This window comes from Platalea leucorodia (assembly GCF_965183815.1).
Source record: "Platalea leucorodia genome assembly, chromosome: 4".
Classification (NCBI taxonomy): domain Eukaryota; kingdom Metazoa; phylum Chordata; class Aves; order Pelecaniformes; family Threskiornithidae; genus Platalea; species Platalea leucorodia.
The window spans coordinates 31,856,837-31,872,833 of record NC_138826.1 but is presented as its reverse complement, the minus strand read 5'-3'; the positions used below and the strand labels follow the sequence as shown (position 1 = coordinate 31,872,833).

Genomic DNA, 15,997 nt, shown 5'->3' with positions numbered 1-15,997 from the left:
CCACTCTATTCAACATGGACTAAACATACTGCATTAAATCTAAAGCGCTGTATCTCAATTTGCAGACATAATGATTAGAGTGTCAAGGATCTCAGACCAACGTGTAAAATGCAGAATGCTTCCTGGTGGTTTTAGTTAAATAGCGTACCCTTCACAATTTCTTACAATTAAGAACTAATTGTCCACGGTTTTGTTAGAGCATTTAACCGACCCCTGAAAACATGAAGTCTAAATGTAGATTAGTAAAAATCAGAGGATAACAGATCTGGACAGTTGAGTAAACATACCTGCAGTTACAAGTTTAGCACTGTTGCCTCTGCATTCTCCATCTTCCACGTTTTTGCTTGTGCTCTTTTCTTTTAAGAGAGGAACAGTGTTCTCAAAAGATATGCACTTGCTAGATGCAACGTTTTCTCCACTGTCTGGCTGATTAATTCTGCTGTTGGCTTCAAGTAGAGGAGTGAAGTCCTCAGTCTGAGCAGCTTCACCGGGTTCCAGCTGAGAGGAGCTTTTAGCCTGTGACACATTCTTTGAAGACACAGGAAGAGATTCTTCATCACTGTCAAATCCAAATGGATCCTCTGTTACCTCATCTTCAACTTTGGGTTTTTTAGGAACTTCAGAAATATCTGGTTTGACACTGGGCCTCTTCTGTCCTAATTTGGCCATGAAGGTGGTTTCTCCCCATTTTGTACTAAGGGTGGTCCGTTTGTTGGAAAATACTTCGTCAAACTTGGAACTGCCGTTTCCCCCTTTCCGGCTGTAAGTCTTTCCAAATCGGGATGTCATTTTGGCTCCTGTTTCATATTCTCTGTTAGAAAAGAAAGAAGAAACACAAATTCACCGACTTTTTAGTCCAAATAATTGTACTTCCATTCTTTATTGGGCCTACAAGCACCAGGCGTGTACATTTCACACAAGCAACAGATATATCATCTGCTTCTTTCTATAGAGTAACTCATTTACATGCGAATGTCATTATGTCAAAAGTTTCTGCAATACGTAACGTATCTACCAACTTAACGCGAAATTCAGTTACTTGCACATTTATAAAACAATGGCACAATGGATCCTTAAGAAAAATCTGCTATGAATACATTATTTTCGGTATTGCTTTGCTCTAATTTTATATTTGCAAGTATAGATGGCACTGCTTTCATGAAATATCAGCAGAAAACTAAACAATATTTTCACCACATCTGAACATGCAGCTCTCTGCTAGAGTCCAACAACACAGTATGGCTTTAAAGAGACCCTTTGTAGTTAAATAAAAAAACGTGTCAGAATATTTCAAGTCGCTATAGATATTTTAAATACTAATTAATCACAAATAACGATGACAACTTCACCCCATGTTCTTCTCGCACACTCAGACTTACTTAGCAAGCATATTATTTGGTAATACGATGCGGTTTATGCCATCTGCACGGTCATGGTCCAGACTGGTAAGTAGCAACCTCCCATGAGTAAATCTGATTGATCAAGGGACGCGAACAAAGAGACACTTCTCAATCCATTTCTAAGACCATGGAGGACACCTTAGGCAGACCAGCACAAACCATGACTGTTTACTGGCTGTTACAACTGTAGCCCAATTCAAAGTTTGCTCTCTCAGAAGAATAAAGTTTAAATATGAACAGATTAAAGAGGAACACATTTAAACAGTTCTCTGCATGTGTTCTATTCCTATTTTTGTTTAACTCAAGGAAGACAGACCACTTTATTTCTTTTTCCCAAAACACATACTTCGACTACTGGACAAATGACAACATAATAACAAAACAATCGTATCCACTTTGTAAACCAGCATTTTTTTTTTTGGTCCAAACATGAATAGGAAATTGGAATTCTTTATAGTCAGTCTGAATCTAATCAAGTCCATCTTTCTCTCTCAAATTACTCCCCATGCTGGAAACAAGTCTGTTAAAAAAGGGGGGCATTTACTTAAGCTACAGAATCAAAGAAATCCAACTTTTAAAGTGTCAACTACCTTCATATATAGTAAAGTATATGACAAATAGCGCTTAAAATCATCGTTAATAAACTTATCACATGATCTATTTGTTGGAGACAACTGTTTTTATTATTATTCCTCTGAATATGTGGTATACTGTCTGTCTTCCACATTTTAGTTTTCATCTCGACAACTCACAGTTTCTCAACCTGACGTGCTAAACTAGCTTCTGCCAAAATCACCAGACCGGTCATTGTATCACTTCGCGCTAGCAAGATTGTCTCACTAATAATAGTCTCTCTTTACCAGACCAGGCCACCCTTCACTTATCACATGAACTGAGCAATTCATCTGGTCATCTATGTCTGAGCAAATTTTAAGTGAATTAAAAGCATCAAATTTGAACTACAGAAGTTTACCAGACAGATGGTGTTGCAATGTAGAAGAGATACAGGAACAACCACTTTGGGAAACAGTCTTCTCCCCAGCAGTTTAGTAGATGGGTGGTAAACGCATGTGCTTATCCACTGGCCAGAATTCTACTGTAAAACACCATTCTGCAGACTGCTTCTGGTTGTCCCTAGTAGACGTTACTCTTTAACCCCATCTCCATTCCCTTTTTCTCCACAGTATCATCAGCCTACTCGGTGCTGCTCCAAACACATCATTGCCAAACTTTTTCTTTTTGTGCTCCCCTGTATCTCTAACTTCCTATTTTCCATCCAAGAGCAAACCTGAAACTTCCACACACACTTTAGAAAGTGAACAGCAAAACAAATTCAACTTACTAGTTTGATTTTGCTGATGCTTGAAAATCCTGCTAAGAGTAACCAAAACAGTTTATACCAGAAAGGCCAGTTTTTAGAGCTATAGAAACTAAAGTAAAATATTTATTAACATCTCAGTTTCTATACAACTCTTAGAGAAAGAAAATAAAATCACTAAGCACCAGCACATTTTCCCCCTAAACCCTGACTGAAATAAGTATTTCCAACACTACACTTCCAGCATCTGCAAAAATAACAGCAGATTTAAATTATGACTTGTGGCTTGCAGTTTTAAAGAGAAGATTCCTGTAGTCAAGAAGACTTCATTTTCAGAAAGTAGAGCTCCTCAATCTACACCTTCCTATTTATAGTTTAAAAATTAAGATCATCTCATAAGGAGTTTTGAATCAAAATGTCAAAACTTAAGTAAGTATTCAATATGACGTAAAGAGGTTAAAAGATGATTATCAGGAAAATACAAATACAATATGCTATAAACTCATGTCTTAGACTGAGATTAAAGATAAGAAAATAGATATGTACCTCCTTACACAACATCAACAGAACAGGATTTTTACTCTTTACTTACTTACAATTCTCCCTTGCTTTTCACTCAGTGTGAAATTAAAAACTTGGTCAATTTCACTCTGTTTCCACTCCCTGCCTCTCTCTCTCCTGCATTGTGCTGCAATATTTGGAGCAGTGCAAGAAATGTCAACACAAGCAAAAAACCGAAACATAGTTCTCCCGCATTTCCCAGAGCTAACTCGGCGGACCAGCTAGACATAAAAAACCCGCTAATTCCCCAGAAAGCCCATCAGCCATCCCTACTCATTGCTCCTCTCTACACCGTTCCTCTTACATAATCGAAGGAAAGAAAAATAGGTTAAATGCACGGAGGCAGAAGAAGCTGATGAAATCCCACGGTGACAGTTTCTTTTTTCCTCCCGCCCCCTGCGGCGGGGGGGGAGGGGGGTGCTAGCGGAACCGGGTCACCCCACCGTGCACGCCCGGCGATTTCTGATGTCATTTCCCTTCCTCCCCGGCCCCCTCCCCCCGCCCCGCAAGAAAACCAACCCCCATTACACAAGTCCCCGGGCGGCGGGGCAGCCCGCGCCTCCCGCGGCCCGGGGCGAACGGCAGAGCCCGCCGGCAGCCGCCGGCCTCGCAGGCCGCACTTCGTCCGTCCTCCCCCCCCCCCCCCCCCCCCCCGGCCCCAGCCCGCACTTCGGCCCCGAGCAGAGTCCTGCGACTCCCGCCCCGAAAACTTCCCGGCGGGCCGGGGGCGGCCGCGGCTGTCCCCCAGGCCCCGCCAGGCGGCCGCCGCCACCGCCCCGGAAGCGGGACGGCGCCGGGGGTAACGGCCGGCGGCTCCTGCCCGCCGGGGTGCCGGGGCCTGCTCCGCGGCCCGCACAGGCCTCGGGCGCGGGGTGGCCGCCCCTGGCCGCCTCCTCCCCCGCCACCTACCTCGGCGTCGGTCGTGGCGGCAGGGGCGGGCGGGCGGCGGGGCCCGGGCGCGGGCCCGGGGCGTTCCGGGCGGCGCCGCGGATGTGGCTCTCGCCGCGGTTTCTGGCCGCCGATCTGCCGCCTGCGAAAGGCGCTCGCCGACGGGACGCCTCCGCCCCTCCCCCAGCGGCGGCGGCACCCTCCCGGGGTGGCGCGGGCGTTAGGGCCCCCGGCGCCGCCTCCTCCGGCGCCGCTTCCTCCGCGCCGGGATTATCGCCGCTCTCGGGACGGGGCCCGGGACCATCTCTCCGCCATTTGCCCCGCTCCTTCCGTCACTGCGCGTCCCACGCCCGGCCGCCGCCCGCAGCCAATCGCACCCCGCCTTACTCAACCGACCGCGCCGCCGCCGCGCATGCGCTCGCCCCGCTGACGCCGGCCCGCCCCGCGCGGCGCCTGCCGGGAGCTGTAGTTCGCCGCCCGGCGCGGGCGGGGGGCGAGCGGGGGACGCCCCTCCCGGCACGGCGCCCCGCAAGGCCCCGGCGCGGCCCGAGGGAGGCGGCGGCCTGGCCCGCGCTGCGCTGGGGCTGTGGGGGCTCAGCCGCTCAGGGGCGGCCTGAAGCAGACCGACGGGACGGCGCGGCGCGGGGCGCCCCGGCGGGACCCGCCGCCTGCCCGCGGCGGCCCCCCTCGGGCCCGCGCCCCCGGGGCAGGGGGCACGTGCCGCCGCTGCGGTTCTGAAGGCGGGGGCGGCGGGGCCCGCCGCGGGCAGCCCGGTCCGGCCCCGGTGGCGCCCGGCCCCGGCGCCCGACCAGGCCGCGGCTCGAGGAGAGGGGCCCCGCGCGGGGCCCGTGGTCTCCCGGGGCAGCCCCGGCCCCGCGCTGCGGGGCGGCCCGGCGGGGCTGCGGCCCGGCCTGGCGGCAGGAAGGGCCCGGGGCGGCCTGCGCTAAGGTCAAAACCCTCCTCAGGAGTTCGGGAACGCGGCGGGCACTGAAGCAGCCCTACGTCGAGTCCATTAAAAGTTTGTTATGCCAAGCGGCAGCGGGCAGCCGCACCCGGGGGAAAGGAGCCCCTTCCCCTCACGGCAGCACTTTATTGGTACTCACAGCGGTTGCACAGTCCCCAGCCTTTACATCCGCTCCAGGGAGGAAACATGCTCTGCAGAGAGGTCCCATGAAATGAACATAGTGCAGGCTGAAATAGTGGCTTTCACATGCTCCTGCTTCCACAAGCGCTAGCTTATACAAAGCAGTTACATCCACCCACATACATTATATTTATGCACACCTTTGAGACTGTAATTAAGGATACACTCTGTGTAGAGTGAAAAAATACTCCTTGGAGATTGTGTCATACAGCAAATACGTATAGGCATCAAACAACCCCCAAATCCACTATTTTACGTTCTGTAAGCAGTATTTCGTAAAACCCTTGTGGAATAGAAAACTAAGGATGGGCTACTAGCAAAGCATTAAAAAAGAACATCATACTCACAGAGACAGTTTGGTAATTTTTAAGAGGAGTGAGGAGCTCAGAAAAGAAAAAAAAGCAAAAGCAAAACAAAAAAACCCTCTACAACCTTGGAACCTAAAATGGTTTCACAACATGTGATCGTACTAGCCATCTGTTGTTTGAGGAAAGGTTTTAAAATACAGATCCCAAATGCAAAATGAATTTAAAAAAAAAAAAAAAAAAGAGGCTGATTTCGCTGCACAGAAGAGGTTACACTTGTCTTGATACTTCTAGTTGAGAAACATTACCTTTTTCTTACTTTTACCTTTACTTTACCCAATGCAAAATTACTGGCTCTCAATAAAGAGATGCAAGACTATGGTTTTGTTTAGTGATCCTGTAAGTAAATCCATTTTTGCCCTTTACCTGGTACCTATCGATGTGTTGGTAGCTTTTAGGTATTACTTCTGAAGAACAAACACACTCTGAATGTGCTCCCTAAAGCCAGTATACAACTGGTGCTGGGGAAAGTGAAGATAAAATAGACCGGGCCTTGTGATGAGATGTACGAGCTTGATTTAAGATACGGTTGAGGTTTGTGTTGTGTTTCAAAGAAAGCTTACAAGTTTATCTAACCACCTGACTCAGTTATTGAAGAGCTACTGAAAACAGGTTACAAATTTTAAAATACATAATCTGAATACAAAAAGCAAGAGGTTGCTTTTATTTTTTTTCCTGCGAGTATTCTTGTATCAGAGCTACTAATTAGCTGTTTAAACTTCAAGAGTAAAATGGATAGCTAAACCAGTTTGCGTTTTGCATACTATTGAGTGAGTCTAAAAGCCTTATTTGGTGACTAACTGATCTGTTAGACAAAGAGGAAAAAACAGTACTGTGAGAGCTCAAAATACTGTGAGGCTCTGTGGAGTTCTTTCCAACATTAAAAAAGTTTGTCCTGAAAACCAGGAAAAAGTAGAGAATATGACTGGAGTAAGGAAGTGACACCAAGAAACTGTTTGGAAATAGTTTCGATTTGGATATAAAGTTAAGAGCTAAAATTAAGTTAAATATCTTTCTAACTTAAAGCCTGGGCTACAGAAGTCACTTAAACAGTTAATTTAGACAATTTTGCAGTATAGTGATAGTAATTGGATGTCATTTGAAAGCTCTCACACACCCTATACCCCCTGGGCTAGCTTCATATTTCCAACAGCATTTTCAATCTTTGTAGAATCCCCATACAGAGTAATCTAAAACACTGCAGATTCATGGTCATGATGGAATTCCACAGGACTAACAGAAGGTAAATTAGACTAATTTATGTGCTGCCTATCCTATCTTGGGTATCAGCAGAAGGCTATGCAGAAGCCTGTAAGTCCAATAAAACCTTTTACTTAGATGGTGATAGGAAACAAACATTGTTATGTTCAAGAACAGCAGACATGGGCCAATTTTTCTGCACCTAACTTACTTTAGATACTTTTGAAAATTTCATACCTTGTAACTCAATAAGCTTGGCAATTAACATGTTAAGCTTTGCTATTTCCATTTTCATCTGGCTTACCTCAAATATGCAAGTACCAAGACAGGGCAAATAAAAGCCAAATCCCATCTATGTTTCGCAGTAGGTAGGTTTAATTCTCAAAGAGGGTGGAATTCAACAGGCATCTTACACTTTTTGTCGCGTTATATTATTGATATTTGCCATCTTCGTTCACAAAAAACTAAAACAAAATCCAACCACACGAAACCCTTCACAAAAAAGCAGCACACAAAATACTCCAGTTTGGCATTTGCCTCCGTGAGAACAGCAGTGGGAAGTAAGCAGCCATCTTACAACTTTAGCTTTGCCATCTTAAAAACTTTTCTGGGAAAGCCAAAGTGAGTCCTACAGCTTCCTATTGCATTCCATTACTCCCTCCCGCAAGAGAAACTAGCATCTTTCTTATTTATTACAAAGTCAGAAAGCACTGAAAAACACAGCTCAAATACATCAAAGCTGGAGAGAAGAGAAAGAAAAGTATAACAGTAGAAGGAACATATAAGAAGGACAGAACAGCTATTTGAATATGTTGCCGCTTAATTCAATCTAGAACCCTCCCACTTCTCTTTTTGAGGTTCTGAGATCTCTGTGGGGGGAACAACACAGACTTTTCAAAATGAGCTGTAGCCCAGTACAGAGCCTTTCACATAATTCAGTCTTGAGGCAGCCATTAAAACATTTTAAACTGTTGTAGCTTCTTCCAAAAGAAAACGGAGGCAACGCAGCAGGAAAATGGAAGGTTTCCTGTACAGTAGATACTCTGGAAGGCAGATGAAGGCAGCCATATCCTTCCAGAAGCTGTCAGGAAGGTTTCTCAGTGCTGCCTCTTGGACAAAAACTAGCATTTGACAGTAATATCAGCTTAAAGTGATGCTACAAACAGACTTTAAAAGGACCACAGCAGTAGGTACCCTCCTATCAAGTGCATGAATTAACAGCATAATGCATCCTTGCTCCACTCCTTTTCCCACAAAAGGAGAATAAGCTCAATAACCCATTGCCCCGCTTCCCTGCGAAGCACTGCCCCAGAAGCAAACAGTAACTCGCAGAAAGGCTCTCCCCATTACTCCTCATGCCCAGACCACTCCCCTCAGAACCATGAAAGCCAGTGGCCCCTCAGTCCACTCGGCATCTTCTCCTTTGCCTCTTCCCCGTTCTTCTGTGTCTCAGCCTAGTCACTATTTGCCTCCCAAATTCTCTCCAGCTTCCTATAGTACTTCCTTCCTTGCCTCTTGTCCAGGTGGGAAGGGATGGGGGAGAAGGGGATGTCCTGCTGCTCTTGCTGCACTCACAGCTGCTGCAGTGCTTTCATGTCCCAATTAGTGCCACTTAAAATGCTAAACATTTCAGTGTGTGTGGTTTTTTTCTTTGCAAAATGTCAGTCTCCTCCTGTTCCTGTCCTTCAAGTGTCACCCAGCACTCCTGGGTGAGAGCACTCAGGGCTTTGCCATTTTGCTTCACTGCGGCTAGAATTTCCCCCTTGCTATTTGCATAGCAAAGATGAAGGGAGGGTAAAGAGACACATTAAGTAACTAATTACCATGCTTTAGTCAACGCCTCTGAAACAGCTCTGAAAATAGTCATTTACACATTAGTATCGCTACTAATGCATGCTGGAGGAAGTTCAGCAACACCACCAGCGGCAGCATGGGAGCAGGTGAGAACGGCTGGGTTGCACTGAGAGCTGCAGTGGCTGGATCAGAGCAGACCATAAAGCAGAGCATACCCAGGTAGAGAGGGAGGAGAGATCTTCAAGCCAGTGTACAGGGAAGTGTGATTTCTGTTAAGAATACGGCTTTTCTTAGTGAGGTATTTCCAATGGAGAGCATATTGCTTATTTCTGACACTGAACCCTGAGAAGAAAGACTGAAAGGCCTTCAAATAGGGGATCTTTATCCAGTTCTGGATCATATTTTTCAGTATTTGCATCATATTGTAGCTGTCTCCTCATATGAGGTGGTCAAACCAAGGCATTAAGTTTAGTAACTGAAAGGTTAAAACAACCAGCACTGGACAGAACAAAGGAACGCTTATAGGAGTGCAGCAAAGGGCCGGTTCTCTGTGATAAAAAGAGTTCCCTGGATCATGGCACTAATGAATCAGGCCCAGGCAGCTAGGAGAAAAAGTTGTGCTACTCCACCTTCTCTCTGGTCTGCACACCCATCTGTTGCAATCATGTGAGAGGCAGCATCGTCTCTGCAATGTAAAAGCCTCTGGAAAGACTAGTTTTACTCGATGAACCAACAGTAGTCACTCACCTACGGCTAAATTCTCAGTGGTTGTTCTGTGCAGTTTTTTTCCCTAGGTGATCAGCCTGTAAGTCTACTGGAAAAACCTGTGGTGAAATACTAGTGGGAAAAGCATAAAGCAGCTTTCACCTTGTTATAAGTGTCAAGGTCAGAAATTTATTCTGCCATGCAGTTTATCTCAGCAAGCTCTGCTGAGAAAGTAACCGCCTGTGCTGTTTCCCATGAAGATTTTACAACGTGCCAAGGTGTTTCAGGAAAAAAAAAACAAAACAAAACTCATTTGCAGTGAGGATGCAGCCTAACTTTAAGAGCAGCAAGGAAAGTCTAGGTTCCTTGGTCAGGTAAAGTTTCCATTGTTTTGTTATGGAATAAAGGGGGCTGAATCTCTCAAATGCCTGAGATCTGTTGCAGCCTCATAGAATGATCACATTCAATACCAACCTTATCCTCTCTCTAAAGTTTTTTTTCAATTCTTCTTTTAAGAACCTATTGTTTTACATTATTATTGAATTTATGTCTGTCTTCATGGCAGCAGCCCTTAAGGAAAGCTACCAAAATGCACCAACACTGTGCTTGTTGGGGAAAGGAAAACATGGGAATGCAACAAGCAATTGGTGTTTTAAATCGTTCTTATAAAGAGTTCATTGGTGGGACTGTTGTCCTATTCTATTCCTCCTCCAGCGATAGGGTAGCAGCCATTTCTGTTGCTTATTTTGCTAATTTTCTTCCTTCACCAGTTAAAAAGGGCATGTACATGACCAGCACTTATACGTTATGTTCCTTAGTCCTCTTAGTTTTGATTATTAGGTTTGTGTGTGGCTCTTATATGCAGATTCTATAATCACTCAGTTGCCTTTTTAGTTTTTATTTACAAGATTTTTGTTTTCACCTTTGTATTTCCCAAGTACTTGTTTCTACTTTTTAGAAAGAGTAGAACTTGGCTGGTAACTAAGCACTTCTACAGCAGTTACAAAACATTAAACCATAGCAATATCAGGTCAAACAACTAAGCTGCTGCACTGAGACTGGTACATGTGGCCTTCGAGGGTTGTGTGTGATGATACGAAGAACAGCAATGTAAACTACAACTGGAAAAGAAAATCCACAGAGAATTAAAATTTGTGGGACTAAGGAGGACTGGATGGACGCGTCCCTGAATGTCATGGCAGAATTAATGTACTATCTAGCAAATGAAGCTGATAAAATGAAAATTAAAAAAAAATAATTCAAGGAAGATTTCCTCATGGGACGGTAGGAGGCAACAAAATATCAGTTAGTGACTTCATTAGTTTCCTGCCAGAATACAGCCCTGAACAAATTACTTTCACCTTTATTCAAATTACAATGCAGCACCACAAAGAAAGCTGCAATGCCGTCTGCCTGTTGCACAAGACCCTGGTACATCCAGGGCCATACATCGTGCCAGCTCTGCAATCCTGTCTGCATTTGACAAGGTTCATTGCGTACAACGTAACCATGTTCTGTGAAATGGTCAAAGATCATACTACAGCATGCAATAGAGAGCCCGTTAACGAGTGGTGGCAGAGTACTTCAGAAATGTATTTAAAGAAGGTAACAAAAGGCTAAAAACAACCTGGGTATTGAATGGTTCTTTAGACATATCAGACAAATGACCTATTACTGGATCTAGCCACATGTAAGGGCAAGAAAACAGGCAGTGCATTTACTGTCCAAAAGCACATTATTATTCTAATAATACATTGGCCTGCAGCAGCCTCCTTATGCTATAGTTTTCTATTGGATGTGCAATCTTGAATTTCTGAGATAAATGTTTACTGTGTAGCACAGTCATTTCTTGGTAAACATTTGAAAGAGATTAGAGGAATGTATTGATGCAAGAGCTTAGGCTCAAACTAAGACTGCTTCAACTAACTCAAAATGTCTCCCTGGTGGTTTTCATAAAGAATAGGCCTTTTACCATACCTGGGGGAAAACAAAACCCAACTCCCCTTTTGCCTTTTGATATATGATATCAAGTGCCTTGAACATTATCTAGTAACCACAGGTGTCTACTCGGTGCTTTTTTGTGCCTTTTGGGTAGTAAACACCTGAGCGTACCTGAAAGCGCATTTCAATCAAAATACCTTTGCTGGTCACCTGTCTAGCAAACACATAGCAGACAAGAACTACAGTTCATTAAAATAGAAAAGAATCATTCCATGCTCTACTTCAGCTCAATCCTAAGCAGTCTTGTTCAGCACAGTGCTGTGTCTTTTAATGCAAGGTATAAGAAGCAAGATCCAGATCGTCAGAGAAACATCCATATAATAAAGTACAGGTGCATAAAACTAACGACACATGATTATATAGATTCTTTGTATTGTTTGCAAGTAACTTACATTTAAGACTGGAGAAAAAATACATCTGACATCAGTAGACTGTACTGTTTTTTTCCAGAGGTAGGTACCTACAGACACCAAAAGCGCAGCTTCCACTAGTTTTTCTCGCTAAATGCTTTCTCAGTCTTGCAGAGAGCTGCTCTGTGGCTGACAGGTCCTTCCTGTCCCATTCAGTTCCCAGAATCTCTGTAATTTTCAGCACAGGTGCCAAAAATATTGAAGATTTAGGTCTGTTGGCTTGATTTTCCATCTTCTACCCCCCGCCCTCCAAATGGAAGACTGGGCAAGGGCTGAGTAATCATACAGGCACTGCTAACTGGCTTCACCTTTGCATCAAATAATCACTTTGGTCATTATCAGCTTGGACCAGATTCAGGCATGCTGCAGAGAAAAAAAATTTCAGAAATTCTTTCTCAATCTGTTGAATTATCCACCAACAGTTATCAGTAGCTGAGACAGGAAAACACATATTTGAAAGAGCATTGATTGCAGTTCTTCCTGTTTATTGGATGTATGTCAACATGTACAAATACCAAATGTTTCTCTGTGAAGTAAAGGTTCGATTAAGCAGAAAAGATGTTTTAAAGTAATAATAGCTCTCTGCTGGACTCCAGTGACACCTACTGGTAAATAAAGAAGTTACCAAACATTTCTTGAAAATATAGAAGCGTTAATTTATGCACCTGCCCTTAGGATCACTAATACATTTTTTTTTGGCAGCTCAGGCTAAGAACCATGTTACAGTTCAGTGTTATAGTTAATGAAACATTTTGTGTTTATTTTGCAAAATGGGATTTTGACTCCATCTGATTATTAACTACTTGGAACTGCATTTTTATCACTCTAAAGATACTGTCAAATCATATGTTTTGCTATTGGCAGCAGTACATTAAAATAGTCCAGTGGATTTTTGGCTTACTAGAGTACACTGGGACATGTCTCCAACGATTTCCTTAGTCATTTAATTAATATAACTATAGTCAAAAAGTAAATAATTTAATACATCTTCATTTGCTTTCAATTGCATGCATTTTAGTATGGATTCCAAAAATTAAAATCTCATCAGTAGCACAACCAGCTGAGATCATGGTTTTGCTTCTGACAAATCCCTGCTGTTTGTAGTGCTGAACTGGTTTGTCACAGCTATATTAGTCTTGTAGGTTATACAGAGATTTCTGAACGTTAACTTCAGCCAGCACTTGTAAAAGAGTAAATACCAGTAAACTCCCTAAAAGACAGTTGGGAGTCTTTTTTTCCCCCCTCTATTAAGTGTTTTGTGCCTTCTTTTTCTGTTAGGCAATACAATACTCAGCTTTCTTCTCCTCTTACTGTGAGATTTTAAAATGATGAGGTCCTCCTGGAAGGTTTTATTTCAATAGCAAAACAGAAGGAATACCCCATCTCCAGGACCATGATCCAAATAAGGTATTTCCAGTGGCCTTTTAGCAAAAACTGGAACAAGCAGCTCTTTCTGTTGTGGAAATACTTATAGTTGCCACATTTCTACACGCCTTTCTGATCAGACAATGCAGCCAAGGGTAACCAATTTCTTTTTCAGATACTTGAGATATTTTGTTTAGGAAAAGAAAATATTCTTGTGCATCTTTCAAGTTATCCACTACAACTCTTCAAAAAACTAAACATGACGCAAGGCTTTACACACAGAAAATGGATGTAATATGCATGATGTACATTCAGAGACACAGCAGCTGCCAGCTGGAACATGCAGCATCAATGCAATAAGCAAAAGCAGTACTACTGCTCTGTGCAGCAGCCTAATCTCTCCATCTACCATTACACTCCACTATGTAAGCTAGTTCAGTGTATGGGCATGAACATTTCTGTTTAAGACAATTTGTGATTGAGGGTTTTCTTCTGAGGTTGACAGGGAAATACCATATGCAAGGTTTTTAAACCACAGTCTTGCCAAACAACTGGCAATAAACATCACTGATAGAGGTCTAGCCATTAACAATTCATTAGGAAACTTTGCCCTTACTACCTTTGGCAGGCTTAAAGTTGTCTCAGTTTCACCTCTAACACTGAGGCACTTTCAGATATGGCTGAACAAAGGCACATGCCCCAAATACATTTTTCAAGTCTTCATCCTGCCAATCCTTCCTTCAAGGAACTGAAGCTTCCTGTCTGAAAGCCTATTTTGGTGAAGTCTGCCAGTCTCCAGTGCAAACTCTCCCAAGCCAATAAAGGTGCCGTATGGAGTGATGAGGAAGCGTGGCAATGAGCACCCAGCAACACGAATCAGCACAGGTCACAAAGTATCAGCCCAGGCATCTCAGATCAAAGGATGCACAGATCTTTTGCCTACCAAAGTTTAAGTTGAAAAATTGCTCCTAAGAGAGCAGATCAGCTGGATTTGCACAGGCAGGAATATTTTTGTAGGTTACTGGAGAGCAGACGGAGACAGGTATAGGGGAGCTTAGTTCTATGGTAGAATACCTGGCAATTAAGTGCTGATCCCAATACTCAATAATAAAAACTCCTAAGCTAGACTATAAAGAGAATAATTTCTAAAGGAAATGTAGAGACTTTTTTATAAGACAGGTTATAAATCTGTTAAGTGATAGTTAAAGATTGATTTTATAAACGTGTACATAATTAGAATGAAAAGATATTGGAGAAATTGCAGTATATTCGTCCTGGTTTCAGCTGGGATAGAGTTCATTTTCTTCTTAGGAGCTGGTATAGTGCTGTGTTTTGGATTTAGTATAAGAATAATGTTGATGATAACACACTGATGTTTTAGTTGTTGCTAAGTAGTGCTTACACTAGTCAAGGACTTTTCAGCTTCCCATGCTCTGCCCGGTGCACAAGAAGCTGGGACAGGGCAGAGCCAGGACAGCTGACCCAGACTGGCCAAGGGGCTACTCCATACCGTATGACGTCATGCTCAGTATATAAACTGGGGGGAGCTGGCCAGGGGCAGGGAGGGGAAGTGACCGCTGCTCAGGAACTGGCTTGGCATCAGTAGGCGGGTAGTGAGCAATTGCATTGTTTATCACTTTTTTTTGTATATTCTTTTATTAATATTATTTTCCTCTCCTTTTCTCTCCTATTAAACTGCCTTTATTACAACACACAAATTTTACTTCCCCCCCCCCCAATTCTTTCCTCCACTCCACCGGGGAGCAGGGTGGGGAGTGAGGGCTGTGTGGTGTTTAACTGCCTGCCTGGTTAAACCACAACATTGTAGCTTGTGGATCTGGTGAAAGAATGTAGTTCTTTATTCTTAAACTTGCATGCATGGATGAATCAGAGTTCAGCAGATCAGAACTATGCATGAGCCTATGGAAATCAGATGCTCAGATGTTACTCCCTTGCAGTCTGCATTCAGGCCCTGGGTTAACTGTAACTTCTCTGAAGTGCACAGTGTCAGACAAACTGATAGGAAGTTGTCATGGTGACAAGCAAATGCATACAGAAAGAGATGCATATAGAAAGAACCAGCCCATAAAAATCAGAGACTTTGTATTCATACCTTGACTAAACAGAGATTCACATAATAGAATATAATTATTATACCAGGATTAAAGCTTCTTGTAAATTAGATGTTAATTTCTCCACATGTGGAGCAAAAATATTGAATTGAAATTGAGGATAATCCATGCAGTCCTTTGTCAAAGATAAGTGGGAAGATTTTCTTGGCAAATGAGGGAAGCCCAAGTCACCTGTTTCTAAGTTTCCGTTTAAACCCAGTAGTTTAAATTTCTCATTAGTAAAAAAAAAAAAAGCCTAAAGCTATCTTTTATGTGAACAGATGCTGTGCTGTCTTCTTGAAGCTGCAGGCTTAGAGGCAGATTTGTCATGCAGCTGCAGAATGAAGTCAACAAGCCCGCTCTGTTCCAGGGCTGCTATTCAGAACCTTTTGGGCAGCAGTGAAAGAAGATCACATCAATTTCATGCTGGTTTTGCTGCTCTACAAAGATATGAGCAGCAGCAGACACAGACATGAATCATGCCTAGACTGCAGGGGAGGAAGATGGGCAAAACTTGTTAGGAAAACAAGGTATGGAAGACCCAGTCAGTACAACTTTTACAAACACATCTTTTACTTTGGGGTACTTCTGGTGTCATGACACTGCTTCTTTAACAGCCTCTACTCTGGCTGAGTTACAGACATTGAGCTCCATGTGCAATTAAGTACCACGTGAGCAGGGCCCCTGCATCCCTACCGGAGCGCAGATTCTACAAACATCAGCCTCTGTCCCTGT

General features: G+C 43.6%; 1 protein-coding gene across 4 annotated transcripts in view; it reads right to left on the bottom strand.

The window, feature by feature from the left end:
* Positions 1 to 5,288, bottom strand: part of WAPL (WAPL cohesin release factor) — a 73,454-nt gene extending 68,166 nt beyond the window's left edge. Inside the window, exons 1-2 of one of the 4 annotated variants that reach the window (XM_082309645.1) lie at positions 5,271 to 5,288; positions 288 to 811 (exon numbers count right to left, since the gene is read on the bottom strand). In XM_082309645.1, coding sequence (XP_082165771.1) covers positions 288 to 789 — 502 coding nt within the window. In that variant the 5' untranslated portion in view covers positions 790 to 811; positions 5,271 to 5,288. Of the gene's footprint in view, positions 1 to 287; positions 812 to 1,379; positions 1,452 to 4,188; positions 4,500 to 5,270 lie in introns of those variants that run through there. The other 3 variants (XM_082309647.1, XM_082309644.1, XM_082309646.1) reach the window with 3 other exon arrangements.
* Between the last annotated feature and the right edge of the window lie 10,709 nt (positions 5,289 to 15,997).